This window comes from Chlorocebus sabaeus, chromosome 14 (genome assembly GCF_047675955.1).
Source record: "Chlorocebus sabaeus isolate Y175 chromosome 14, mChlSab1.0.hap1, whole genome shotgun sequence".
NCBI classification, from domain to species: domain Eukaryota; kingdom Metazoa; phylum Chordata; class Mammalia; order Primates; family Cercopithecidae; genus Chlorocebus; species Chlorocebus sabaeus.
The window spans coordinates 72890783-72917155 of NC_132917.1; the positions used below are offsets into that span (position 1 = coordinate 72890783).

Genomic DNA, 26373 nt, shown 5'->3' on the forward strand with positions numbered 1-26373 from the left:
TAGGTCTTAGGCCATCAGTGGCCCTAATGAAGGGGTTCAGGTTAGTTAGGCGGGAGGCATCCCCAATCTCATAGACGCTTTCCCCATTCAGCCCTTGCCGGGGTTGTGTCCCCAGTCTCCTCTTCTCTGCTCCCCTTTGGCCAGGCAGCTTTCACTCTCTCCTGGAACCCAGAGGCCTGTTCCTGCAGGCAGGGCTGCCCATGGCCTGGGGCATCACTGCTTCACACTTGGTGATCCTCCTACGATTTCCTGTGAGGCACGACACACCCTGCCCACACTCACTACATGAGGCTGAACATCCTCCAAGGACCCCAGAATGTCTTCCTTCTTCCCTCAGCTTGTCTTTCTAACACAGGCCCTTATTTTCCCGGCCGGCATCATGACCATTTCTGGAAAGAAAATTCCCTCCCCACCTAAGCCATGCACCTCTAAGTGCCAGAGTTTCTTAAATCTGTGGCGTCCCCAGTGGCGCCCCCAGTGGCGCAGTAGGGAGCTGGGGTGAAGCACAGCCAGGCCCTGGGTACAGCCTCCTAGCTGCTCTCAGCCCTTGGGCGAGGCTCCCTCCACAGCCCCAACTGCTGTCAGTGGATAGCCTCTTGTCCCCAACCTCTAACCATGGCAGCCGGTGAGCAGTGGCTGGACAGCAGGATCGGGCTTATTGACTTGCATCTAAAGTGAAGCTTTGCTCCTGAGTGCCCATAATCACACACGCACATGAGCCATGGCTCTCCCACCCACTTCTCTCTGGGGAAGAGAACCAGAGTTTGATCGGGGCCTCAGAGGAATGCATGACTCAAAAAGGTCAAGAATTACAAGAGAAGCCAGGCTCAGGGTGAGAGCCTGCTGTGCCGGGTGCAGGGACTGGGGAGCATCTACAACCACACCTGTAAGACGCTCAGAGCCCTTCCCAGCACTTTGGGAGGCCAAAGCAGGCGCATCACTTGAGGTCAGGAGTTCAAGACCACGCTGGCCAACATGGTGGAAGCCCATCTCTATGAAAAAATATAAAAATTAGCCAGGCATGGTAGTGTTTGCCTGCGGTCCCAGCTACTCGGGAGGCTGAGGCAGGAGAATTGCTTAAATCTGGGAGGTGGAGGTTGCAATGACAGAGATCACGCCACTGCACTCCAGCTTGGGCAACAGAGTGAGACTCTGTCTCAAATAAAAAGAAAAAAAAATGCTCAGAGCCTTGAAGTTTTTCATGGCAAAGCAAGGGGGCCACAGGGCACTCAACGCCCCAGTTTACACAATGACATCACATGTCCACCTACTCCCTGGTTGTTTATTTTCTTGCTCCCAATGAGGTCAGGCTCTCTGGGGGTGGGGACCCTGACTGACCCATTTGACTTAGACCGCCTTTCTCCAGCCCTCTGAGGCCCTCCCAAGGCAACAGCAGCAGTGCCCTCCCACCCCACCCTCATAACTCAAAGTGGGTGCACCCCATTGCACTGAGAAATGGCAACGAGGAGGCGTCAGCACACCCGTGAGTGTGACTCTGCAGAGACTCTCAGAACTGTTGGGGGGGATCAGCATGTCAGCCTAGCTTGTGTACCTGCTAGTGCTTTCTAAGCCCTAAAGCCCACATAGACACAGCTACCCCTTCAGTCACCACTGGGACTTCCTGGGGCAGGGATCTTGTATTCCCCTCTGCCCCCTGGCCTCCACAGAACAGGAATCCCACCTTCTGTATGTGCACAGCAGTGCAGTAACAGTGCATCCATTCTGAAAGGAGGGCTAATTGCAGGATCAGAGAATAGAGAATTAAGCTGGAGACTGACTGCCTAAAAGGGGCAGGGCAGGGAGCAGGACTTGGAAGGAAACAGCAGGCCACACACTGGTAAGAGACGGGGAATGACTTATAGAAGCCAGAGCTTGTTTACAGGAGGCATCACTGAGGCTGTCCTAGTGAGTGCTGAGTGATGTGGAGTGGGCGGTACGGGGGGCTACCAGATTTGCCTGTGGAAGGCCCAGCTCCACCCCAACTGCTCAGGCAGAAAAGCCAGGCAAGCTCCATAGAGGATTCTGAGGCCTGGCCCCCATCTTGTACAGGTGAGCTGAGGTGAACGTATAGGTGCAAATATGGCCACAATTGTGACAGGCTCTGTCCCCTCCTTAGGCCAAAACATCTGGACGCTCCTGGAGCTGTGACTGGAGTAAGGACCCCAGGCTGACCAGAACCAGAAGGGCCCCAGGAGCTTACCTGACATTCTAAAGGGCATGAAGATCTTTTCATTGGTGTCCGGGTGTAGAATAGCCTGGAAAAAGCAGGAACAGAGAATGGGGTGGGGACAAGGGTGCAGGGAGGGGGAACGGGGAAGGGGAAGGGAGGAGGGAGACAAGCAGAGGCATTAGGGGAGGAAGAAGGCAAGAGGACAACTTCTCTGGGAAGATTCAGACACCAGTGGCTGTAAGTTGCCTTGTGGCCAGTTAGGCCTTTCCACCACTCGAGGCAAGAGAATACCAAACCATGGGCCATAAACAGATAGCACCCCTTCTCCTAACTTACCCTAAAAGCTGAATGCAGTGGACAGCAAAAGTCCATGGGGAATGGGATCATGTCTACCTTGCAGGTCCTCTACCCCCATGCCTGGCACGTGGTAGGCACATAATAAGGATTTTGTGGACAGAGCCCTGTCTCTTGCAGGAGCTCAGAGAACCCAAGCAAAGGCCAGCCTGGCCTGAGCTCCAGGCTTCAGAGACTCTGGCCCTTGGGTGCCAGGGCAGAAGGAAGGAGTGAGGGAGTCAAGGGTAAATGTGAGAGCCCGGAAGAACCATGGGAGGAGGAGCTTCCACTAGATCCCTGGGACAGGGCAGGGTGGAGTCCAGGACAGCATGGAGAAGGAAATAGAGAATCCAAAACTGGATTACCTGCTTGATTTTCTGTGCACTCCAGAGCTGGAAGAAAGAGAGAGAAAGGAAAAGAAAATAAAGAACAAAAATCAAAAGCATATATTGGTTTAAGGTTTCCAACCCATGTTTTCTAACCCAGGGATCCATCTCCGAAAGCATAAGAAGCTCGGGCTGTCCTTGCCAGCCCAGGCTGGGCAGTCATCCTATCCTGGGGGTGTGGCATCAAAGAGTAAGGGCCAGAGAGGTCCCAGAATGGCAGAGCTAGGGGACCTAACACGGATCAATGAAGCCAGGGGTTCTCGACTCTGTCTGCACTTTAGAATTCCTTGGATAATTTTTTCAGCATTTTCCTAAAGCTCCCTAGTTGACTCTAAGTCATAAGCAGGTAGAAACCTCTGATTTAAATGAAGATATTTCAACTGTCTCCCAGAATCACTAGTGGCAGCATAATATAATTTTTTCAGAGGTAGCCTAGATTCCCTGCTGTGCCACTTCTACCTTTGAGCCTCAGTTTCCTCATCTGTGGAATGGGTCTAATAGCCATGCCTCTAACACAGAGTCATTTAAGAGGTGAATGGGAAGCTCTTGGAGCAGTGTCAGCACAATAGCATGTGCTTGTAAGTGCTTACTGTTGCTGACATTATTATGCCTGTTGTTGTTATAAGAAGGCTATAGGGAGAAAAAAGTTCCTTTCAAATGCTGATGAGGCTGTCTCTTTCCAGCAAAGAGACAGGTTGGAGAAACAGAATAATTTGTCAATCCCCTCAAATGACCTAAATACTGTATTGCATCAAATCTAAGACACCACTGATCCTAAGATATACTATTATGTGCCACATACGAAAGAAAACTATGACCATAATACCAAGACCCCCACCAATTAAAAGACTCATTTCATTTTACAGATGTTATAATGTGATAAAGTAGGCTTTTTTTGGGCGGGGGGGATGGAGTCTCGCTCTGTTGCCCAGGCTGGAGTGCAGTGGTGCGATCTCAGCTCACTGCAACCTCCGCCTCTCAGGTTCAAGTGATTCTCCTGCCTCAGCCTCCTGAGTAGCTGGGATTACAGGTGCTCACCACCACGCCCGGCTAATTTTTGTATTTTTAGTAGAGACGGGATTTCACCATGTTGATCAGGCAGGTCTCAAACTCCTGACCTCATAATCTGTCTGCCTCGGCCTCCCAAGGTGCTGAGATTACAGGTGTGAGCCACCACGCCCGGCCCAGGCCTTTTCAAATCAAGGAAACATGGTAAATAAACATTTACACTGTCCGGCAGCCAGGCACAGTGGCTCGCGACTGTAGCCCCAACAGTTTAGGAGGTCAAAGCAGGAGGATCGCTGAGCCCAGGATCAGTCCACCCTGGGCAACAAACGGAGACCCCATCTCTACAAAAACTCTTAAAAATTAGCAGGGCGTGGTGGCATGTGCCTGCAGACCCAGCTATTCAGGAGGCTGAGGTGGGAGGAACACTTATGCCCAGGAGGTAGAGGCTGCAGTGAATCATGATTGTGCCATAGCACTCCAGCCTGGATGACAGCGTGAGAACCTGTCTCCAAAAAAAGAAAAAAGAAAAAAACCAAAGGCCAGTATATTTTTTTTAATAGAGAAAGAAGGCTATGGGGCTAGAAGGAAGATACAGCCAGCAGCTGATGTTAAAGTTTTATAATAGAATGGTTGTTATGCCTCATGTATATGGCAATGTTGGTCATCTGGAACATAAATTAAGCTGCAGAAGTTAAGAAGGCTACTGGGTAGTAAAAATAGAAGTTATAAAATTGATACATTAAAGTTTATGCATTTTTCTCACAGCTGAGTCCCTCAAACCTTACTTCACAGCCTAATTAACTCTTATTTTAGACACATTTCCAACACACTTGATTGTCTGCTATTCCAGACCCAGGCAGATTAGAAGCAGTCAATGTTTAAAAAATAATAATTGGGGAACAGAGGGGACTGACGAGAGAAAAGTCAAAAAGTGGAATCACTGCTAGCACAAAGGTTAAGTGAGAGCCTAACAGCTAAGAGGTTATATATATATATATAAAAAGATAAAAGGCCAATCCTTCCCTCTTTGCTCAGTAAGCAGCTTCCTGAAGTGCACGGTCAAGTCTGGGCTCTGTCCCTGGTGTGACCCCAGGCTCTGTACACAGACTCCTGACACCCCACACCTTCCACCCTAGTCATAACCTTCTGCATCCTCTCCCCTCTGGATTCACAGTCAGGCCACTCAGAGGTAGGAACTGGCTTTTCAGCACTGTCTCCTAGCACATTCCAACCCCACAGGGCCTGGAACACAGTAGGTGCTCAATACATGCTTAATGGAGGAATATCGTCTTCTAAAACAGAAGTATATCTAGACTTAAGTTGACTTCTGGCAAGGCACAGTGATGCCAAGGCACAGTTTCATCTCCTTTTCTTCCCAAATCCTCGAGAAAAGAACTGCAAAGGAATAAACCAGCTGAAAATCCCCTCAGGGAGGAAGGGGACATACAGCAGGCGGAAGATGTCACACATCTTTGAAAGGTGGTAAGCTGATGAAGAGACGAGAGGTTGGCAATGTTGCAGAGGGTGGAAGTGCACCCCACATGCTCAGCGGGAGTGAGTGGGCTCAGCCCAACTAGAGCTCCAGACACCGCGAAGGTGCAGGCAGCATGGCCAGAGAGCAGGGAGAGAGTTTGAAAATGTCCCAGCGCACGGAGCAGGGAGGCCCAAAGTCCCCGCCCAGGTAATGGAGGTTTATTCTCCAGCGAAGCTGAATCAGAACAGCCCAGACATGGTCACAGGCACAGGGGGACCAGGCAAGGATCTGAGTGCTGAGTCTCTAAAGGAGCCCATCTGTGTCCAGCTCCCAGGACACCACAGCTAGGAGGATGGAGACACCTTCTCCAGGGAAACAGAAAGGATCCCAAAGAAATGACCCACAAGAGGGTTGGATTCGTGGACAGGTCATCAGCGCAATGCTGAGAAGGAGGTCCCGTTCCAGTGGTCTGATGCTGCTGTCTTTTTTTTTTTTTTTTTTCCGCCCAGGCTGGAGTGCAGTGGTGTGATATCGGCCCACTGCAAACTCCTCCTCCCAGGTTCAAGTGATTCTTGTGCCTCAGCCTCTCCAGTAGCTGGGATTACAGGCATGCGCCACCACACCCGGCTATTTTTTATTTTTTTAGTAGAGACGGGGTTTCACCATGTTGGCCAGGCTGGCTTGAACTCCTGGCCTCAAGTGATCCACTTGCCTCGGCCTCCCAAAATGCTGGGATTACAGGCATGAGCCACCTCGCCCGACACGGTTGCTGTCTTGACTTTAATACAGGCATTGCCACCTAAGGACATTTTGGTCAATGACAGACCACATATACAATAGTGGTCCCATAAGACTACAAGAGAGCTGAAAAATTCCTATGACCTAGTGACCTTGTGGCTATCTTAAAGTAATAGTACAATGCATTACTCACATTTGTGGAAATGCTGGCGTAAACCAACCTACTGCATTGCCAGTCACATAAAAGCCTAGCACAACACCCGACAATAATAAACAACGTTACTGGTTTATGTGTTTACTATGCCATGCTTCTTCTTATTTTATTTATTAATTATTATTTTTGAGACGGAGATTCACTCTTGTTGCCCAGGCTAGAGTACAATGGCACAGTCTTGGTTCACTGCAACCTCCACCTCCCAGGTTCAAGCGATTCTCCTGCCTCAGCCTCCTGAGTAGCTAGGATTACAGGCGCCCACCCCCATGCCCAGGTAATTTTTGTATTTTTAGTAGAGACAGGGTTTTAACATGTTGGCCAGGCTGGTCTCAAACTCCTGATCTCAGGTGATCCACCTGCCTCAGCCTCCCAAAATGCTGGGATTACAGGCACGAGCCACTGTGCCCAGCCACTTGTTATTTTAGAGCGTATACCTTCTATGTATATATTTTTTTTAAAAAAGTTAACTGTAAAACAGCCTCAGGCAGGCCCTTCAGGGGGTATTCCAGAAAGAGGCATACTTATCATAGGAGATGACAGCTCCTGCGTGTCACTGTTCCTGAAGACTTTCCAGTGGGACCAGATTTAAAAGACAGCGATACTGATGATCCTGACTCCATGTAGGCCTAGGATAATATGGGTGTCTGTGTCTTACTTTTTAACGAAAACGTTTAGAAAGGTTTTTAAAAAAGTAAAAATGTTTAAAAATAGGAAAGAGCTTATAGACAAGAATTTTTTTTGTACAGTTGTACAGTGTGTTTGTGTTTTAAGCTAAGTGTTATTACAAAACAGTCAAAAAGTTTTAAAAATGTACAAGTTTATGAAGTAACGCTACTGTAAGCTAAGGTTAATTTATTTTGAAGAGAGAGCATTTTTACAATAAATTCAGTGCAGCCTAAGGATATGTCTTTATAAAGCCTACTGTAGTGCACAGTCATATCCTACGCTTTCACGTTCACTGACCACTCACTCACTCACTCACTCACTCACTCACTCACTCAGAGCAACTTCCAGTCCTGCAAGCCCCATTCATGGTAAGTGTTCTATGAAGGTATATCATTTTTTATCTTTTTTTTCTTTTTTTAGACAGGTCTTGCTCTGTCGCCCAGGCTGGAGTGCAGTGATATCATCACGGCTCACTGTAGCCCCCACCTCTCCAGCTCAAGCAATCCTCCCACCTCAGCCTCCTGAGTAGCTGGGACTACAGTCATGTGCCACCACACTTGGCTAATTTTTTGTGTGTTTTTGTAGAAACATGGTCTCCCTATGTTGCCCAGGCTGGTCTCTGACTCCCGGGCTCAAGCAATCCTCCCACTTCAGCCTCTCGAAGTGTTAGGATTACAAGCATGAGCCGCCGTGCCTGGCCCCATCTTTTTAATCTTTTATGCCGTTATTTTTACTGTACCTTGTCTATGTTTAGATACACAAATACCATGTGTTCCAACTGCCTACAGTATTCAGTAGAGTACCATGCTGTACAGGTTTATAGTCTAGGAGTAACAGGCTGTACCATACAGCCTAGGTGTGGAGTAGGCTCTACCATCTAGGTTTGTATAAGTGCACTCTATGATGTTCCCGTAATGACAAAATCACCTAATGTCACATTTCTCAGAACATATCCCTGATGTTAAGTGAGGCATGACTTTATCTTTGAATTTGAGTTTCATAAGTTAAGTGCAGTGGGAGAATGGAGCACACGCTGGCAGCCTGGACCCTCAGCTCACACGTGGTCCTGTCTCCCACTGCCTCAGCCACCTCCCTGAAATGAGTTCTTGGCCACCCAGTGACTGCTGCAACCCTCCACTCCTGTCAGAGGCCTGGGCGCAGGGAGGGCCATGCAGACCCCATGCATCAAGTTGTGAGGCAGGACTCCAGGTGCCTGTGAGGGTCTGCACTTGTCCCACAAGTGTCCCCTGTGGCTAAGGAAGAGAAACACTAAAGAGCAAATAAAAAAACACCTTGCCAGGACCAGAGAAGAATGGGGGAAGAGAGAGAACTCAGAAAGGAAGGAAAAGCTTCTTTTGTTTTGTGGACAAGGGTCTTGCATTTCTATTCCATATTGAGTCTCACCAATGATATGGTCAGCTCTGCCTAGAAATGCTGATATTTGGAGGACCCCAATGAAACAGATCATTGCTCAGTGAGCCTACACATGCATACACAGAAAATGAATTCTGAGGAAAGGAGACAATGTAGGAACTAAAGAACATTTTAAAAACACTCTAGCATCTTCAGAGCAGACAGACATGAAAGAAGAACAGGATACAATGAAAAAGAGAGAGGGGACAAATCCTGGCTCTGTCGCTTACTCCATGTGTGTCCCTGGGCAAATCACTTTGCCTCTGTGCCTGGTTCTCCATCAGTAACATGAGTTGTTATAAGGGAGGGTGCCCTGGCAGTCTGCATTTATGGGCACACAGCTAAGCCTATGATTCCCAGCCTCCCCCACAGTCAAGTGGCCTCCTGGGACCGGGTGCTGGCTAATGGACTGTGGGTGGAAATGACGTTCGCCAGTTCCAGTCCCCGAAGCCTCCCAAGGAGGATCCGGTGGAGGACAGTGAGGCCCTAGAAGACACGAGTGAAAGGAGGCATCTTGGCATCATCTTTGGCCTCTGCCAGGTCCCCGAGTTGCAATGGAGTCAGATATGAATGAGAAACAGACCTGACTGTGTTCAGCCTCTGAAACCGGGGCGTTATTTGTACTAACATTTGGCTCGATCTGACTAACACCAAGCGTTAAATGACATATGTATATATAAAATATTTGACTCATAGAACGTGCTCAATAGTTTTGCCTAAAATAGAAGGAAGCAATTCAAATGAGCAGTTTTTTAAAGGAGTTAATCATCTTTCAAAGTAACTTCATCTCTATTGTTTTATCCCCCAAATGCCTGGGGTAGACAGATGCTCTTTAGACTAGGTAAGGCATCTCAGAGAAACTAAGTGACTAAGCCAGGGCCCCAGGGGTCGGTGCCAAAATGGAGATGGGCACCCAGGCCTCCTCACCTGGGTCTCCCTGGCACTGGAGCACATCAACATCTAAGGTTGGCCAGAATGACTTATTCACTTATTTAATCCCCTCAACAGCCCTAGGAGGTTGGGATTCATATATCTCCCATTTTTACAGATGTGGAAACTTAGGCTCAGAGAGATTAAGTGACTTGCCTGAAGTCCCACAGCAGGCTGGGCGTGGTGGCTCAGACCTGTAATCTCAGCACTTTGGGAGGCTGAGGCGGGTGGATTGCTTGAGCTCAGGAGTTTGAGAACAGCCTGGGCAACATAGTGAAATCCCAACTCTAGAAAAAGTACAAAAATTATCCAGGCACAGTGGCGTACACTTGTAGTCCCAGCTACTTGGGAGGCTGAGGCAATCGCCTGAGCCCAGGAAGTGGAGGCTGCAGTGAGCTAAGATCACGCCATTGCCCTCCATCCTAGGTGACAGGAGTGAAACCCTGTTTCAAAATGAAACAAAACAAAACAAAAAAAACTAAAATCAAACAAACAAAAAAACAAAGTCTCGCAGCACTGGGATTTGAACCCAAGCAGTCTGCCTTGAGAGTCCCCGCCCTTAACTACCACTTGCTTCCATCTCTAAAGGCTAGCTCGTCACTGCACTGTTCTGCCCCTCGGGCTTGTCATATATTTTGGAGATCTTTCCACATCAGTGCACAGAAAGCAGTCTTATTCTTCCAACCAAAACCCTTGAATGAATGAAAAAGTATATATATTTGTTATATATAATACACACACACATATATTTGTCATTGTTGTAGAGATGAGATCTCGCTATGTTGACCAGGCTGGTCACGAACTCCTGGTCTCAAGCAGTCCTCCTACCTGGGCCTCCCAAAGTGCTGGGATTACAGGCATGAGCCAGTGTGCCCAGTCCGAATATTTTATAAAATGTTTCCTATTGATGGACAGTTCTCTGGCATTAAGTACATTCACATCGTGGGCAGCCACCATCACCACCATGCATCTCCAAAACACTGACAGCTTCCCCACCTGAAATTCTCTACCCATTAAAGGTGACCTCCCCATTCCTCCCTTCTCCAGCTCCTGGAAATCACTGTCTGCTTTCTATCTGCACGACATTCACTACACTAGGTATCTCATATAAGTGGAATTACATAGTATTTATTCTTTTGTGACTGTCTTATCTTTCTGCTATTACAAATCATGCTCCAGTGAATTTCACTGGAGTTATTATATTGTGAGAATTTAAAGAAAAAGGATAAATTATACAGAGATTTCTGGCATAATACAGAAGGAACCAATGACTAGGGAGGGAAGTGGGCAGCTAGGGGAGAGAAAAAGGGAAAGTTTTTTTAAAAATCCCTATTCTTTTCATACCTTTAGAATTCTGTATCTTGTTCATATATTACCTACTTTAAAATATTTGTTTAAAAATTAAAGGTAACCACTAGAAAAATATAATAGAAGATGCACAAATTCCAAGCCCTTTATTGACCCTTATCCAACAAAAATCATGTCCTGTTGTGTTGTCCATAGTCATAGAACAGAAGCTGGCAGGTGGCTGGCCTGTTACACAATTCCCAGCCTCCTCTGCAATGAGGCTCGTCCATGTGGTTGAGACCCCCAGTGGCATCTGAGGGGAAGTGATGTGCCTTTTCCAGGCCAGTGCCTCCCCCTCCATGCTTTCTGTCCCCTTCCTGTGAGCCAGTGCAAGGATGTGGCTGCAGCCCAGCCTCAGCCATGAAGATAGCACAACGCCCAAAGACACGGTAGAGAAACCTGATGGAAGGAGCCTGGGTCCCTGAATAATCCTGTGGGGCAGAGGTACTTGCACACCTGGAACTTGAGCTGTTACACAGGACAGAAATAAACTGTCTCATTTAAGCTAGTGCATTTGGGGATCTTTTTGTTACAGCAGCTAGTATCACTTTAACTAATATAACCCATTTGGGGTTATTGGAAACTGCTTCCAGTGATATCGGGAAAAGATTTTCAGGGAAGAAAGGAAGGAATGGAACCTAAAGTGGTGCTTGAGGCTCTTCTTGAGGCATCTGACAACACACCAGCCTCAGAGGTTTTGGGGTGAGGTGGGAGGAACATCTCCATTTTCAACAAAAATTCCTAGTGATGATCTGATCTTGTTTGGGCTGATCCCATTGCCAGGCCACGGTGACAACAGTCAGGATCATGGACTTTGGCCCTCTCTCAGTCACTAACTTACATAGTCTGCCTCCGCAAATTACCTCACAGCTTAGACTTGTATTATTTTTTAAATTAAGCAGAAGCAGGGACAGGAGGTAGAAGCAAGTCTCTGCAGGGTCCCTTCCTGTCCTACGGTGTATGAGGCCAGGCCCAGCTTAGGGGGAGAACAGGACAAGGACTCAGGTCTGACTCCTTGGGTCTAGGCTTTTCCCTAGGACCTGCTGGATCAAACGTTGACTTTAAGGGGTTAAATGTTGGATGCAAAAATGGCAGCAGGGAATGTACCACCCACAAGCCAAGAGCTGGTTGCTAGTTTGAAGTTTCACAAGCCAGTCCTGCAAATAGATGATAGAAAAGGATCATCCTAGGATGTCAAGAGTTCGACAGGAGGTCAAATAAGATGCAGTGGGCAGGCCATCCACACTGGGAATCTAGGACAGGGAGCCCGCAGCATCTTCTCACTAGACCACTGAAGCATCTCCACTTTAAACTACAATTCCTGCTTAAGACCTCATCTGGTGTGGGCTCAGTCCATCTCCTCTGTGCCTCTGCTGAGCATAAAAATATGCAGTTTTGATCCCTTGGGACCTACTGGCTCCAACAACAAATCAGTGTGGATATGAGACTTTGAACCTTGCTTGATTTCTCAACTTGGTGAATGAAGACATAAAGCAGGTGTGGAGAAGCAATCTGGGTGAGAGGTGGCTGGACAATCCCAGAAGTTGGTTAATTTCAAAAACAGCCAGCATCTCAGCTGAACTGCCATCTGAACCTATCTGAAGTAGGGTGTAGAGTCCAAGGGAGGGGCAGAGGACACTCACCAACCAGCCTGGGCCTTCTCAGCCAGAGCGGGGCACACCCCCAACACCCAGAGGGAGGAGGAACAGCCCAGCACCACCCCCAGTCTGGCTCGCTCCCCTTCCCCTCTGCCTCCTTCCAAGCTGCTTCTCCAAACCTCCCAAGGCAGCAAAGACAGAGCCTATTTAAAACAACCTCCAGAAGGTAATTAAACAGAGCCTGAAGGGGATCCTTCTGTAAGGCAAAGAATGCCTCCATAAAACAAACAAAAAAAACTTCCTAATTTATCAGTTGGGCCAATCACATTATACCTCACCATTAATTTTGTTGCCATGGTTACTTCCAGGTAGTATGTACCTATTGTAAGTCTATGTCGGGTGAGGGTACCCCCAATTCTACAGACTCACGAAAGAAGAGAGACTCTTCGCCTAGTTCTGCAGCATAGCACACAGCAGCACTGGCAACTTCCCTATACACACAGTTTGTTTCTCTCCAGACCCGGGTTAAGTTCTAGATCTCCCGCTTGCTGGCTATGTGTTTTAGGGCAATATACTTAATCTTTCTGAGCCTCCTCTTCCTCATTTGTAATGTGAGGATGTGAACACTTTCAAGGTTATTGTGAAAATTAATAATGAATTTATTTAACAAATACTTATCGAGCATCTGCTATGTGCTGAACACTGCTCTAGGTGCTAAGGACACATCAGTGACAAAAACGGGCCAAAATCTCTGCTTCTGTTGAGTTTAGAGGGTTGCACAGACAGACGAACAATATGCAACACAAACAATAAATAAGCAAATTATCTGATATATTAGAAGGATAAGTGCTTCAGGAAACTAGGGAAAATAGAATAGGACAAGAGGATAGCAAGTGTGAGCAGGTGGCAGAGATGGAGATTACAGACATAAGTAAGGTGGTCAGGGTGGGTCCCATTGAGGTGATATTGGAAGAAACACTGGAAGGAGAGAATGAGTCACGCAGTTATCTAGTAGGAGACAGAACAGCTACTGCAAAGGCCCTGAGGCAGAAGTGGGCCTGTCTGGTATGTCTGAGAGACAGCAAGGAGACCGGTGTGACTGGAGTGGACCAAATAGGGGAGAGCAGTAGGAGACAAGCTCAGAGAGGACTGGGGGCTTTGCAGGCCAGGTTAAGGACTATGGCTTTTACTCTATGTGCAAAAGGGGACCACTATAGTTTCTACTAGAACAGTGGTTCCCAACTGGGGGGGGTGGATTCTGCACCCAGGGGACATTTGGTAACATCAGAAAACATTTTTGGTTGTCATGACTGGGGAGGGGAAGCTAATGGCATCTACTGGGTCAAAGCCAGGCAGGTTGCTAAACACCCTCAGTACACTGGACAGCCCTCGCAAAAAAGAATAATCTGGCTCCAAATGCCAATTGTGCCAAGTCTGAGAAACCCTGGAGCAGAGGAACAAACAATGTCCTGTATAATTTCACAGATCGCTCCATCTGCTGTATCGGCAATGGACAGAGAGGCCCAGGTAGTATGGGGAGATCATCTAGGAAGCCACTGCAGGGACCCAGCCCACAGATGCATCTACAGCACTCAGTACAACACCTAGCACATCATAGAAATGACTCAGCTCCTACTGATCACTTGCCTGTTCTGTGCTCCCAGTTAGGGCCATCCTGGGGCTGGCCCAGAAGGGCAGGGTGCTGACCAGGATCCCCAGAGCTTGATGCTAAGAGTCAGGGTAAGACTAGCAGGTCAGCCAAGCCTTCCCTTCAGCATCTGACAAACCTGCTGATGCCCACAGAAGACTTGGGGCACAAGTATTTTTAATCCTGCCTCTGGTATTTGCTCTGCTATTTTCAGCAAAGCCCAAACACAGCTGACCCCATTTCCTTTCTGCCAGAGAAGACTTGCAAGATCTCTTGCATCCCAGCAGCTCTTTCTCCTAGGCAGGTCGCAGACAGAAATCCATCCTGCATGGGGGCTCCGAGTAACCCATACATTCATTACCCTGGGTGCAGGGTAGGCACTTAGGAAAGGCTGGCTGTTTCCCAGCCTCTGGGGAATGTGGAATGAGGGACAAGCCCCGCCATTCAGGAGCTACAGTGGCTCCCAGTAACCTGCTTACCACACTCCCCATCACTCCAGTCGCTTCCGAGCTGGTTTCTGTAATAGCACTTACTCCTCCCCAGTGCACTCTGGCACTGCCACTGACTGATCCTACCACAATACCACTGTTGTGCTACTCCCTTGCTCAACAGCTTTCAGTAGCTTCCTCTTACCCCACACAACACATCCAGCATCTCTGCCTGGTTTTCAAAGACTTTCACAATCTGGCCTGTAACCTCCAGCGTCCTTCTCAGCTTTCTTTTTCTTATCTTTTTTCTCTCTGTCTCTCTCACTTACAGAAGATGTCTCTCCCATTAGACCTAAGAGGCCCAGTGTCAGATCCCTGCCCCACCACATACTAGCTATGTGACCTTAGGCAAATAATGCAACGTCTCTGAGTCTCACTATAAAATGAGGTTGATATAGGTACCTACTGACAAGTTTATGTGAAGATTAGCTGAGATAATATGTGGAAAGCGCTAGCACTTATGGTGTAATACCCCGCACTTCGTAAGCACACAGCGAGCGGTGGCTCGCCATGGGGAGGGGTCTTCCATATTTAGCCCCACCCACCTCCATCTACACCAAACTCTTCTGGCAAAGCCCCAGCACATACAAATGTACAGATCAGAGTCAACATTCAGAAACTTAATTGGCTGTGTCTATGCTCACATTTTTGCACACTGTGGCTTTGTTTTTTTAACTGATAGCTACAGTCCTTATTAGGGTTCCTAGCTCTTCAGATTTTTACCTGCTAAACCCAAAAGGTAAATTATACTCATTTTTATTCTGTCCTCAGAACCAGTGATTCATTGGTATAGCAATCTTTTTTTTTTGACACCGAGTCTCGCTCTGTCACCCAGGCTGGAGTGCAGTGGCGTGATCTCGGCTCACTGCAACCTCTGCCTCCCGGGTTCAAGCAATTCTCCTGTCTCAGCCTCCTGAGTAGCTGGGATTACAGGTGCATGCCACTATGCCCGACTAATTTTTGTATTTTTGGTAGAGACGGGGTTTCACCATATTGGTCAGGCTGGTCTCGAACTCCTGATTTTAGGTGATCCACCTGTCTTGGCCTCCCAAAGTGCTAGAATTACAGATGTGAAACACCATGCTTGGCTGGTATAGAAACCTTTAAACAAGGTAATGGTCCCTGGAGGAGAGAGTAGCCACCCACAACAGAAGACCAAACCAAGGCCATCAGAAGTGAACAAACTATCAATACATTTGCGCATACCCACTGGTGAGGTGTTGTACCTGGAAGTCAGGTTAGATGACAAACGGGTAAAAAAAGAGAGTGTCACAAGTTAATCAGCACTGCCCACAACACCAAGACAGGCCTGCAGGCCTCGGGACCCAGTTGCAGGCTTCTGGCCCGCACACCTGCAAAGGCATCAGAGCAAGTGCAGAGCCCAGATGCAAGTGAGGACACTGTCCAGACTGAGACCAAGAACCACCCGGGCCACTTCAGATGAGCAGGGTCAGCCTGGGGCAGGAACAGTCACTGTTAATTATGGATTGCCAAGCCCCCCAAGCCCTGAGCTGCCATGTCACCACTTATCCCCTCTGCTCCTGTGTCTGCGGAGGTCAGAGGAGGATGTATATTGGCTGACTGAAGCCGAGGGAGGGAAGCATTTGTGAGAGCTGGTGCAGGGGGAGCCAGGAGGTTGGGGGAAAGGAGGGAGGAGGATCTGCCTCTAGGGGGCCATAGTGGCAGGCTCACACCTAGAGCACTGTGCTACCCAGCCACCAGATGGACACTGCAGGCATCACCAACATGAGCCAGAATCGGGAAGCACAGTTAGTGCCAAGCTGCCCCTCCACCCAGTTCCCCTCCTCCCCAGCTCCCTGGAGGCACATGGGGGCTTTCAGGACAGAAAACAAAAGAGGCCCGGGAAACAGGACAGGCAGCTCTAAGCTACTGAAGGGAGCAAAGAGGAGGTAATATGGCTTCATTCCCCACACTCTGGGAGCTGGAAGGGGTCCCAAGAGGCCAACCTCAGTAAGAAAGGGGCAGAGCAGAGCTTGGGCCAGGAGCAAACACATGGTCCAGAGGCCACAGAGGCAGGATCCAACTCTCACAGGTCTGAGAAGAACATGAAAGGGGCTGGGGACTGCTTCGGCCTGAGTAGGGTGGGGTGCCAGGTTCTCAGGTGCTCACTGCCAGAGAGAAGTCCCACTGCTCAGGAAAGAGGAGATCGCAGCCTGCCCTCCCAGCTGACGGCTGCCCATGACTCAGCACACAGTGCACACCCGTTCAGATGGGCCCCGTGTGGGCAGGTACTGCAAGTCTGTCACTCTCCCAGGGCCCTGCACAGGAGCATCTGGCCAAGGTGCTGCTTCTGCTCATGCATTTGCCCTCTACTCCCATCACCATGCTCCAGTCTAGCATATTTGCCCATTCTCTCCTTCTGTAGGGTCTTGCTCCCTTGATCTCCAGGAGAGTGTGGCCTCCTTGCCTGGACCACTCCCACCTGCTCTTCACCAGCCCTGTCAGCCCTCACATCTCAGGGCAGAAATCTCTTCCAGACACCCCGAGTCTGGGAGGGTCACCCCTTCCACGGCTCTGCCATGGTATCATGTGCTTTCAGTGTCACTGCCTGGTTTCTGGTGGTGCAGACAAGAACCTCATCCAGCTTCCTACCCGCTCTATCCCCCAGGCCCTACCCTCGCTTCTGGCCCATAGTGATGAATAGAAGAGAAAAAAGGTGAGAAAAGCTATGTGCCAGCCTACGATGGCTACTATTTGACTAACAGAAGTTCCAGAATGAGAAAAAGTGATGAAAGCAATTAAAAATTTTGCCAGAGCTGAAGACAGGAGTCTTTAGATTGAAAGGGGTAATCAAGAATCCAAAATGATAAATTTTAAAAGAAACAGCATTGTGGAATTTCAGAAACAAATTTCACAGATAAAGAGAAGATCCTAAATATTTCCAAAGAAAGAAAACAGACCGCAAAGAATCAGGAATGAAACGGCATCAGGTTTTTCAACAGCTATATTGGAACCCAGAAGAAAATAGCGCAATGGTCTTCAAAAATCTGAAGGAAAATGATTGTCAACCTAGAATTTTCTCCTCAGCCAAACTGTCAATTAAGGCTGAGTGCAGAATTATAATTTTTCAGACATAAAAAGACTCAAAACTTTCTTCTCATTTACCCTTTTTCAGGAAGCTACTAGAAGAGGTGTTCCACCAAAATGATGAAATACACCAAGAAAAAGGAAGACCTGGAACTCGGAGGTAGGCCCCAGAAAGGAAAATTTCAGGAAAACAAAAAGCAACTCAAAGACAGAAATCTTCAGATTGAAAGGCGCACTGAAAATACAGTCATGCGTCACTTAACAACAGGGATATGTTCTGAGAAATGCATCATTAGGTGATTTCATCATTGTGGAAACAGCACAGAGCATCCTTACACAAACCTAGATGGGCAAGCCTGCTACACACCTAGGCTACATGGTAGGTAGAGCCTACTGCTCCTTGGCTACAAGCCTGGGTAGTATGTTACTGTACTGAATATATAGGCAACTATAACACAATGGTAGATATTTGTGTACGTAAACGGTTTGTGTATATCTGTGTATAGACACAGTTCAGTAAAATACGGCATAAAAGATAAACAATGGCCACCTGCATGGGGCACTTACCATGAACGGAGCTTGCGGGACTGGCAGTTGCTGTGGTGAGTCACTGAGTGTGTAGTGGGTGAATGTGAAGGCCTAGGTCATTACTATACAGTACTGTAGACTTTATAAACACTGTACATTTAAGCACGCTAAATTTATTTTTTTTAAAAATTAGCCAGGTGTGGTGGTGTGTTACTCAGGGAGGCAGAGGTGGGAGGATCGCTTAAGCCCGAGAGTTTGAGGTTACGGTGAGCTACATTGCCCCACTACAGTCCAGGCCTGGGTGACAGAGCAAGACCTTGCCTCTTAAAAAAAATTTCTTCAATAAAATGAACCTTAGCTTACTGTATATTTTTTACTTTATAAAATTTTAAATTTTAAATTTTAAACTCTTTTGTAATACTTAGCTTAAAACACAAACACACTGTACAGCTGTACAAAAATATTTTTCTTTATATCCTTATTCTATAAGTTTTCTATTTTAAAACTTTCAACTTTTTTTTTTTTTTTTTTTTTTTAACTATTTAAACTCTTAAAACTAGCTAAAAACTAAGACACAAACAAACAGACTAGGCCTGCACAGGGTCAGGATCATCAAGACAACTCCAGGCAACAGGAATTTTTCAGTTCCATTATCATCTTTTTTTTTTTTTTTTTGGAGACAGAGTCTCACTCTGTTGCCCAGGCTGGAGTGCAGTGGCGTGATCTCGATTCACTGTAACCTCCACCTCCTAGGTTCAAGTGATCGCCCTACCTCAGCCTCCCAAGGAGCTGGGATTATAAGTGTGTACCACTATGCCCAGCTAATTTTTTTTTAGTAGAGACAGGGTTTCGTCAGGTTGGCCAGGGTGGTCTCGAACTCCTGACCTCAAGTGATCCGCCCGCCTTAGGCTCCCAAAGTGCTAGGATTACAGGCATGAGCCACCACGCCTGACCACCATTATCATCTTATGGAACCACTGTCATATATGTGATCCTTTGTTGAACAAAATGTCTTTATGTGGTGCATGACTGCATTGAAAGGCCGTGGGAGGGCACAGTGAGAGTGAGAGATGGTACAAAGGAAAGTATGCCAAAGAAAAATCGGAGGTAGTTATTAACTCCAGATAGAACAAAGTTGAAAAAGAGACATAATCATGATACAACCAGTCTGACTATGCAGTAAATGTTATTTCCATAATTTTAACAACATGAAGACTGAATATGTATAGGCCCCAAAACCATGATAACTATTTCAAGAGTGGATATGGATGGGGGAAAGAAGTATGTGTAGAGGGGTGGATGATAAGAGAGCTGAATCCTCAACTACCATAATAGATAATCCAAAGGAACTAATTGAGAAATAACAGTGTAGATAAGCATATTTGTCTGAAAGATAAAATATAAATTTCTATCTGCAGAACAGCAAAAAGTAGTTGCTCCTGGGGAACAGGCATGGGAACTGGGAAGGGATGGGGAACATATACTATTTTTCCTTGCAAGCACTATTTTATTTTATTTTATTTTTATTGATTTTTGAGATAGAGTTTTGCTTTGTTCCCTAGGCTAAATGCAGTGGCGCAGTCTTGGCTCACTGCAACCTCCCTCTCCCGGGTTCAAGTGATTATCCCGCCTCAACCTCATGAGTAGCTGGGATTACAGGCGCCCACCACCATGCCTGGCTGATTTTTTGTCTTTTAGTAAAGACAGGGTTTCACCATGTTGCCCAGGCTGGTCTCGAACTCCTGAGCTCAGGCAATCCGCCCACCTTGGCCTCCCAAAGTGCTAGGATGACAGGCGTGAGCCACCATGCCCAGCCCCTTACAAGCACTTTAGTACTATTTGACTTCTTGAATTATGCACACACCCGTGACTTTGAAAATGTTTAAATTAATGTTTGAAAAAGCTTTTGAAATAAAGTTTATGAACAAAAAGACAGACTTTGGCACATGAACCATCAGTCTCTGTAATCATTAACTACTACATTCCCTTACCCTCTCCAAAACAAAACACCGCCTTCAACATTTCAGGTATCTCTAATGCGAGTTCCTACACGATATTAAGAAAGAATAAAACAACAGTATCCTAATCCTAATCCTCAACATCCTCCCCATCTTTCCCACCCTTAACCTGAATTTTTGAACAGCGGTATGCTGGTAAACATTTAATAATCCATTCTCTGGAGAAAAAGTCCTGATTTGTAGCATTTGCCAACGTCTATGATGTAAATACTCCCATCATGGCTGATTTCCCACTGCGTGGTCCGTGATCGTGGAACTGGGAAGAAATGCCCACAATCAGCTCTTGCAAGCCAGTGCAGGCTGGCTTCACCAAGCCACTGCCTTTGGACCACCCTAGCCTTGTCGGCCTCCATGCTTTCCACTGGACCTAGAGCACAGGAGAGATCTGAGCATCTTCAAAGAGCTTTTAGTCCACAGGGGTATATACCAGCAGAAGTAGATACAGGAAAGAAGTGGTTCTGGCTGCAGGGAAGGGGTTGTGAATTTCTCACTTTCCTTCCCTTCCCCACTGGCCATGCTCCCACCTCCCACACAGTTACCTGTTCATTGGTGACTCCTGGGCGCAGAGTCCCGTGCTTATAGTCCTCCAGCAGCTGCACAGCCTCTCTGAGACGTCTCTGCAGAAGAAAGAAAAGAGACATTGAGGGGCACAGATCAGGGGCTCCTGCAAATTTTTCTTTTGTGGGATTACATCAGTATCAAATACTGCCAGCGCAAGGCTTTGGGCCTGCCCTCAGTTCATGGGACACACACAAAATCATAAAGAAATACCACCTAAATGTTCTTACTTGGCAGTTTAAAAAATGAAGTAGAGCTACGTGTGCTCCCATGGTCATCTCCCCAAGATATTTTGTCGAGTGAAAAAGCAAATGGCCAAGCAGTATGATGCTGTTTGTTGTACCAAATAAACAATACACATGTATCAAATAATATTTCCTATGTGAACATTTATATATGTCGATGTATCAGAAAAGCCCTAAAAGGAGAACAACCAAACTGGTGGCTGGGGTTACCTCGGGGTAGGAGGAAAGGGCCAAGACTTGGTAAGGGGTGTCACAAGGAACTTTAATCTTAATGTAATGTTGAAAGCTTTTAGGCCGGGCGCGGTGGCTCACACCCGTAATCTCAGCACTTTGGGAGGCCAAGGCGGGCTCATTATGAGGCCAGGAGTTCGAGACAAGCCTAACCAACATGGTGAAACCCCGTCTCTACTAAAAATACAAAAATTAGCTGGACATGGTGGTACATGCCTATACGCCCAGCTATTCAGGAGGCTGAGGCAGGAGAATCACTTGAACCCAGGAGGCGGGGGTTGCAGTGAGCCTGGGGGACACTGTAAGACTCAGTCTAAAAAAAAGAAAAAAAAAAAAAAGAAATCTTTTATAAGGAGGGTTTTTTCCTTTCTTTTTTTGAGACAAGGTCTTATTTTGTCACCCAGGCTGGAGTGCAGTGGCATGATCTCAGCACACTGCAGCCTCAACAGCCCAGGCTCAAGTGATCCTCCCACCTCAGCTTCCCAAGTAGCTGGGATTATAGACATGCGCCACTGCACCTGGCTAATTTATTTTTTGTAGAGACGGGGTTTTGCCTTGTTGCTCAGGCTGGTCTCAAACTCCTGGGCTCAAGCGATCCAAAGTGCTGAGATTACAGACGTGAGCCACTGTGCCCGGCCAGGAGAACGTATTTAAGTAGCACTTATATAATTTCTTTTCAACATTTTAAAAACACTGGCAGAGATTTACCTACTAAAGTACATATGGCAACAGTAACTGATGGGGAGAAAGAGAAAAAAAGGATAAAACTGTATGATTTTTTAAGTCTAAAAGCTAAAGAGACAGTAACAGTGACAGAAGGTAGCCTTTGTCCCCACCAAAAGAGTTGTGTAAGAATGTTCATAGCAGCAGCATTTATATAGCCCCAAACTGCAAATAATTCATTGTACAATGGATAAGTAAACAGCAATATATGCACACAATAACTATTATGCAGTAGTTAAAAAGTAAACTATGGGCCGGGCACGGTGGCTCATGCCTATATATCAGCACTTTGAGAGGCCAAGGTGGGTGGATCCCAAGGTCAGGAGTTGAAGACCAGCCTGACCAACATGATGAAACCCCGTCTCTACTAAAAATACAAAAATTAGCCGAGCATGGTGGCGCCCACCTGCAGTCCCAACTACTCAGGAGACTGAGGCAGGAAAATCACTTGAACCTGGGAGGTAGAGGCTGCAGTGAGCTGAGATCACACCACTGCACTCCAGCCTGGACGACAGAGCAAGACTCCATCTCAGGAAAAAAAAAAAATTTTGCCAGGCATGGTGTTGAGTGCCTGTAGTCCCAGCTACTGAGGAGGCTGAGATGGGAGGATTGATTGAACCTGGGAGGTTGAGGCTACAGTGAGGCATGACTGCACCACCACACTCCAGCCTGGGTGACAGAATGAGACCCAATCTCAAAAAACAACAGGCCAGGTGCGGTGGCCCACACCTGTAATCCCAGCACTTTGGGAGGCCAAGCAGGTAGATCACTTGAAGCCAGGAGTTTGAGACAAAACCCCCATCTCTACTAAAAATACAAAAAAAATTAGCTGGATATAGTGGTGGGCGCCTGTAGTCCCAGCTACTCAGGAAGCTAAGACACGAGAGTCGTTTGAACCTGGGAGGCAAAGGTTGCAGTGAGCTGAGATCGCACCACTACACTCCAGCTTGGGCGACAGAGTGACACTGTCTCAAAAATAAATAAATAAATAAACAACAGCAGCAAAAAAACAATAAACAGACAACAGTGACAGAAGGAAGCTCATGTCAAGGTCCAGATGAGGGACCCAGACACTAAGGAAGCCCAGCATGGGGGAAGAAACCCAGTGAAGCTGCCGTGTTCCCCTTTTGATGGAGAGATGAGACTCGCTAGGCACAGGAGTGCACAGACCTCAACATAAACCCCTGAGTCTAAAGGAAGGTTGTAGCCTCAGGAAGGGCCCTCAGTAGGGCAGACAGGGTTTTCTGAACTGGCTGCCAGAGTGGGAAATGAACAGCTACCTCCTGTACCATGGCAGCATGAATAACTGCCAACACAGACAAACCAGCGAGGCCACCCTCGACCCCGCAGGCCTGCATGTGAAGCACCCACATGTGAAACGCTGTGGTGGCCAGCATTGGTCTAAGCCAGGCCTGGCCCAAGACAGAAGCGTAGGCAGCCAGGGGGCCAGGAACACTTTTCTTACTTGGAATGGCCTGAAGTCTGAAAAGTACTGTCCCTCCCCTTCCAAATATGGAAGGGTCTAGCAGCTCCTAGATTCTAAAGAGCCCCTTCCTGGATACTGTTCATTTCCAAAGTGGAGATAGCTTTGTGGTTGCTTTTATTTTTTTTCCCCATTGTACAAGTAATTCATGCTGTTTAAAGAAAATATCAGGAAAAAAAGTGGAAAAGTACAAAAAGTAATCTTAAATCTGTACATATATCCCTAAGATAACAACTCCAAAAGTGAGGATGATTTTCCTTCTAGACATAATACATTTAATCAACAAAATTGGATTGTGTTATTTGTTTTAACTTGCTTAAGGTCACACAAATAGTAAGTGGGTGATTTAGTATTTGAACCAAGTTTAGTCAGACCCTCACTCTGCACACCCCACCACACACCCCCTCAATACCACCAAAGCCTCCTAGTGATGCAGCGAGGCTCCCACCCCTAAGCCTGCCCCTCCGGACCTGGACAATGAATGCTCTACTTTCCAACGCTGAATGGTGAATGGCCCCGTGTTCTCATTATTTTTCCCACTCCAGGGATTCTCCTGAGTTCCTATAACAACCTGGCCAGATTCCATCTTACTTGACACAGTCATCAAAGGGAGCCCTCCTGCCAAAAGAATAAATTCCAAAGAGCCCTGATCTTGGCAAAGGGCATGGGTTGAGAGAGAACGAGATCCAAGGTTCCTGCAGACAAATCTGAGGGCCCAGGACTGAAGGAAGCTGGAACCTGCCTCTGAGAGCTATAGGCTGGCCTTGGACCTTATGAAACCTCTGTCAAAGGCTGAGGGGCTGGGGCTCCAGGCCTTTGGGACAGGCCCCAGGCCACCTGTCTGGACAGGGCCCTGAGGCCTGGCTGTTCTGGGGGCTGGTGTCCCTGCTTCAGAGAAAGGGCCTATATCACAGACACTTGGGAAATGGGAGGAGAATCTCCCTGTTCAAACCCTTCACACGCCCCTGGACTGTGAGGCTCAGCAGATGGACCCGGGTACTTGAGGGGTGGGGAAAGCTGGGAGATTGGTGGCGGGGTGAACTCTGCAGGAAGTCTTTTCAACCAGGAACAAATAGGCACCAGCTCCCGAACACAAAGGCTGTGACAGCCCCGGCTGGGATTAGTGGGAGGACACAGCCCAGGCTGCTGCTTCCCAAACACTACTCCATCGCCAGCCTGCCAGCAAGTGTCACCGTGAGAGTCCCTCCATGTATTTGAGGGGGTGTGGTCTCCAGAAGATCCCTCTGGAGGGGTCTGCACCCAGGAGGTCAGCTCCAGCAGCACAGAATTTGAACAGAGGAGAATCCTGGCCCCAGTGGTCCTGCCTCAAGGCCCCGCCTGAGGGGAAAGGGTGGGAAGAGGGCAGGATACCCCAATGGAGGGGAATGGGGACAGAGGGACAAGGAAGAAAAAGAGGCACAAAAAGGAAAGCTGAGGAAGAGTCATCAGAAGCAAAACTCATCTTTTCTTGGAGAGACCATGCCCTGTTCACATGGGATGTGGATAAGATTACCCCTCTGTATGTGCACACCCTAGAAACATGGGGGCCATCCCCTCTCCGAGAAAACTGGGGCCAAGAGGGAAGGGTACTTCCTTGCCCAAGATCACAGAGTGGGTGAGTGACACCTAGAAATCCCAGGAAACCTCAACTCTAGTTCCGAGCCATTTCCATGAGACATCCACACAGAAGAACCTGCTGTACTCATGCCAGCAACTGTCCCCCAAAGAAACCTCAGCAATGCCCAAAGCCCCCTAGAACTGATGGCCTCTGAGGCAGGGCACCCCAAGCAAAAAAAGAAATGGCCTCTTTTACTCTCAAAGCTGAGTCCAGCCTAACACAGAAAAAACAAACATGCTTAGAGGAAGCAGGTACAGCTGAAACATGGGCCATTTCAGGCAAAGCAGAGAGTTGGGGCGCTCCAATGGTTATAGAACTAAAAGACTGTGGTGGGGGTGGGGAGGGATGAACTGGCAGTGGGGCATGCAGGATGGCAGGGAGGTTATGTTCCACCATGTCTTGATGGTTCAGTAGCTGACTGTTCTCACCAGGCCAATCTTGCACTGCTGAGGGCAGGGCCATGCATCCTTACCATGGCTTGACCATTACTAGAGTCACCTCCAAGCAGTGGGTCCTGGAGGCCAAAGGTAATGGTTACGTGCAGGCAAAATCGCAAGCCTTCCTCTTGTCTTCCCTCAGCCATCCCCAACTCCATGTTCCCACCCAGCAGTCCTGGAACTCCCAGAGTTCTAGCTGTCTGTGCTGCCATGGGTCCTTGGCTCCCATCAGCCAGGAGCCCCCCCATGAGAGGCCCAAAGAAGGGGAACCAGGGACACGTGGCTTTCCCTGTCCTGACCTCTAGTCACCTTAGGAGGCCGAGTGAGGTAAACTGATGCAGTTCCAGCAGCATGACAGGAAAGAAACTGATCCACCTATCCCAAGAACTTTAAAAACAAGCATGGCTTCCAGCCTGGCTACCCAACCCTTGGAATTTACTCTAAAACTTAAACTTAGCAAAAACTAAGTGATATGTTGGCTTGCAGTGGCTTATGCCTGTAATCCGAGCACTTTGGGAAGCTGAGGCAGGCAGATTACTTGAGGTCAGGAGTTCGAGACCAGCCTGGCCAACATGGTGAAACCTCATCTCTACTAAAAATACAAAAATTAGCTGGGCATGATGGCACACACCTGTAGTCCCAGCTGCTTGGGAGGCTCAGGCAGGAGAGTCGCTTGAACCTGGGAAGTGGAGGCTACAGTGAACCGAGATCATGCCACTGCACTCCAGCCTGGGCAATAGAGCGAGACTCCGTCTCGGGAAAAAAAAAAAAAAAAGGTAATATGTCTAAGACTATTTTGTCCAGGAAGATAGGAAACAACCTATCTGTTACACCAATAAGTCTAATGGTTTAATAGGATGGTTATTTATGCCACAAAACTTGATTTTTAAAAATAATAAAGACTTGGTATAGTCTCAGCTACTTGTAAGGCTGAGGTGGGAGGATCTCAAGCCTGGGAGGCTAAGGCTGCAGTGAACCATGATCACTGCCACTGCACCCCAAAAATTATTTTTAAAGTTATAAAGACTTCGAAATGAAAAGAATAAAAAAAGTTTATGTTCAATGTCATAA

At 47.6% G+C, this 26373-nt stretch overlaps 1 protein-coding gene across 5 annotated transcripts in view; it reads right to left on the reverse strand.

Annotated features, from left to right (window-relative positions):
* Nucleotides 1-26373, reverse strand: part of SFXN5 (sideroflexin 5) — a 129521-nt gene that overhangs the window by 76958 nt on the left and 26190 nt on the right. For all 5 annotated transcript variants that reach the window (XM_038007103.2, XM_038007100.2, XM_007970241.3 and 2 more), the window contains exons 3-5: nucleotides 20547-20624; nucleotides 2869-2895; nucleotides 2201-2255 (exon numbers count right to left, since the gene is read on the reverse strand). In XM_038007103.2, the coding sequence (XP_037863031.1) occupies nucleotides 2201-2255; nucleotides 2869-2895; nucleotides 20547-20624 (160 nt within the window). The remainder of the gene's footprint in view (nucleotides 1-2200; nucleotides 2256-2868; nucleotides 2896-20546; nucleotides 20625-26373) is intronic.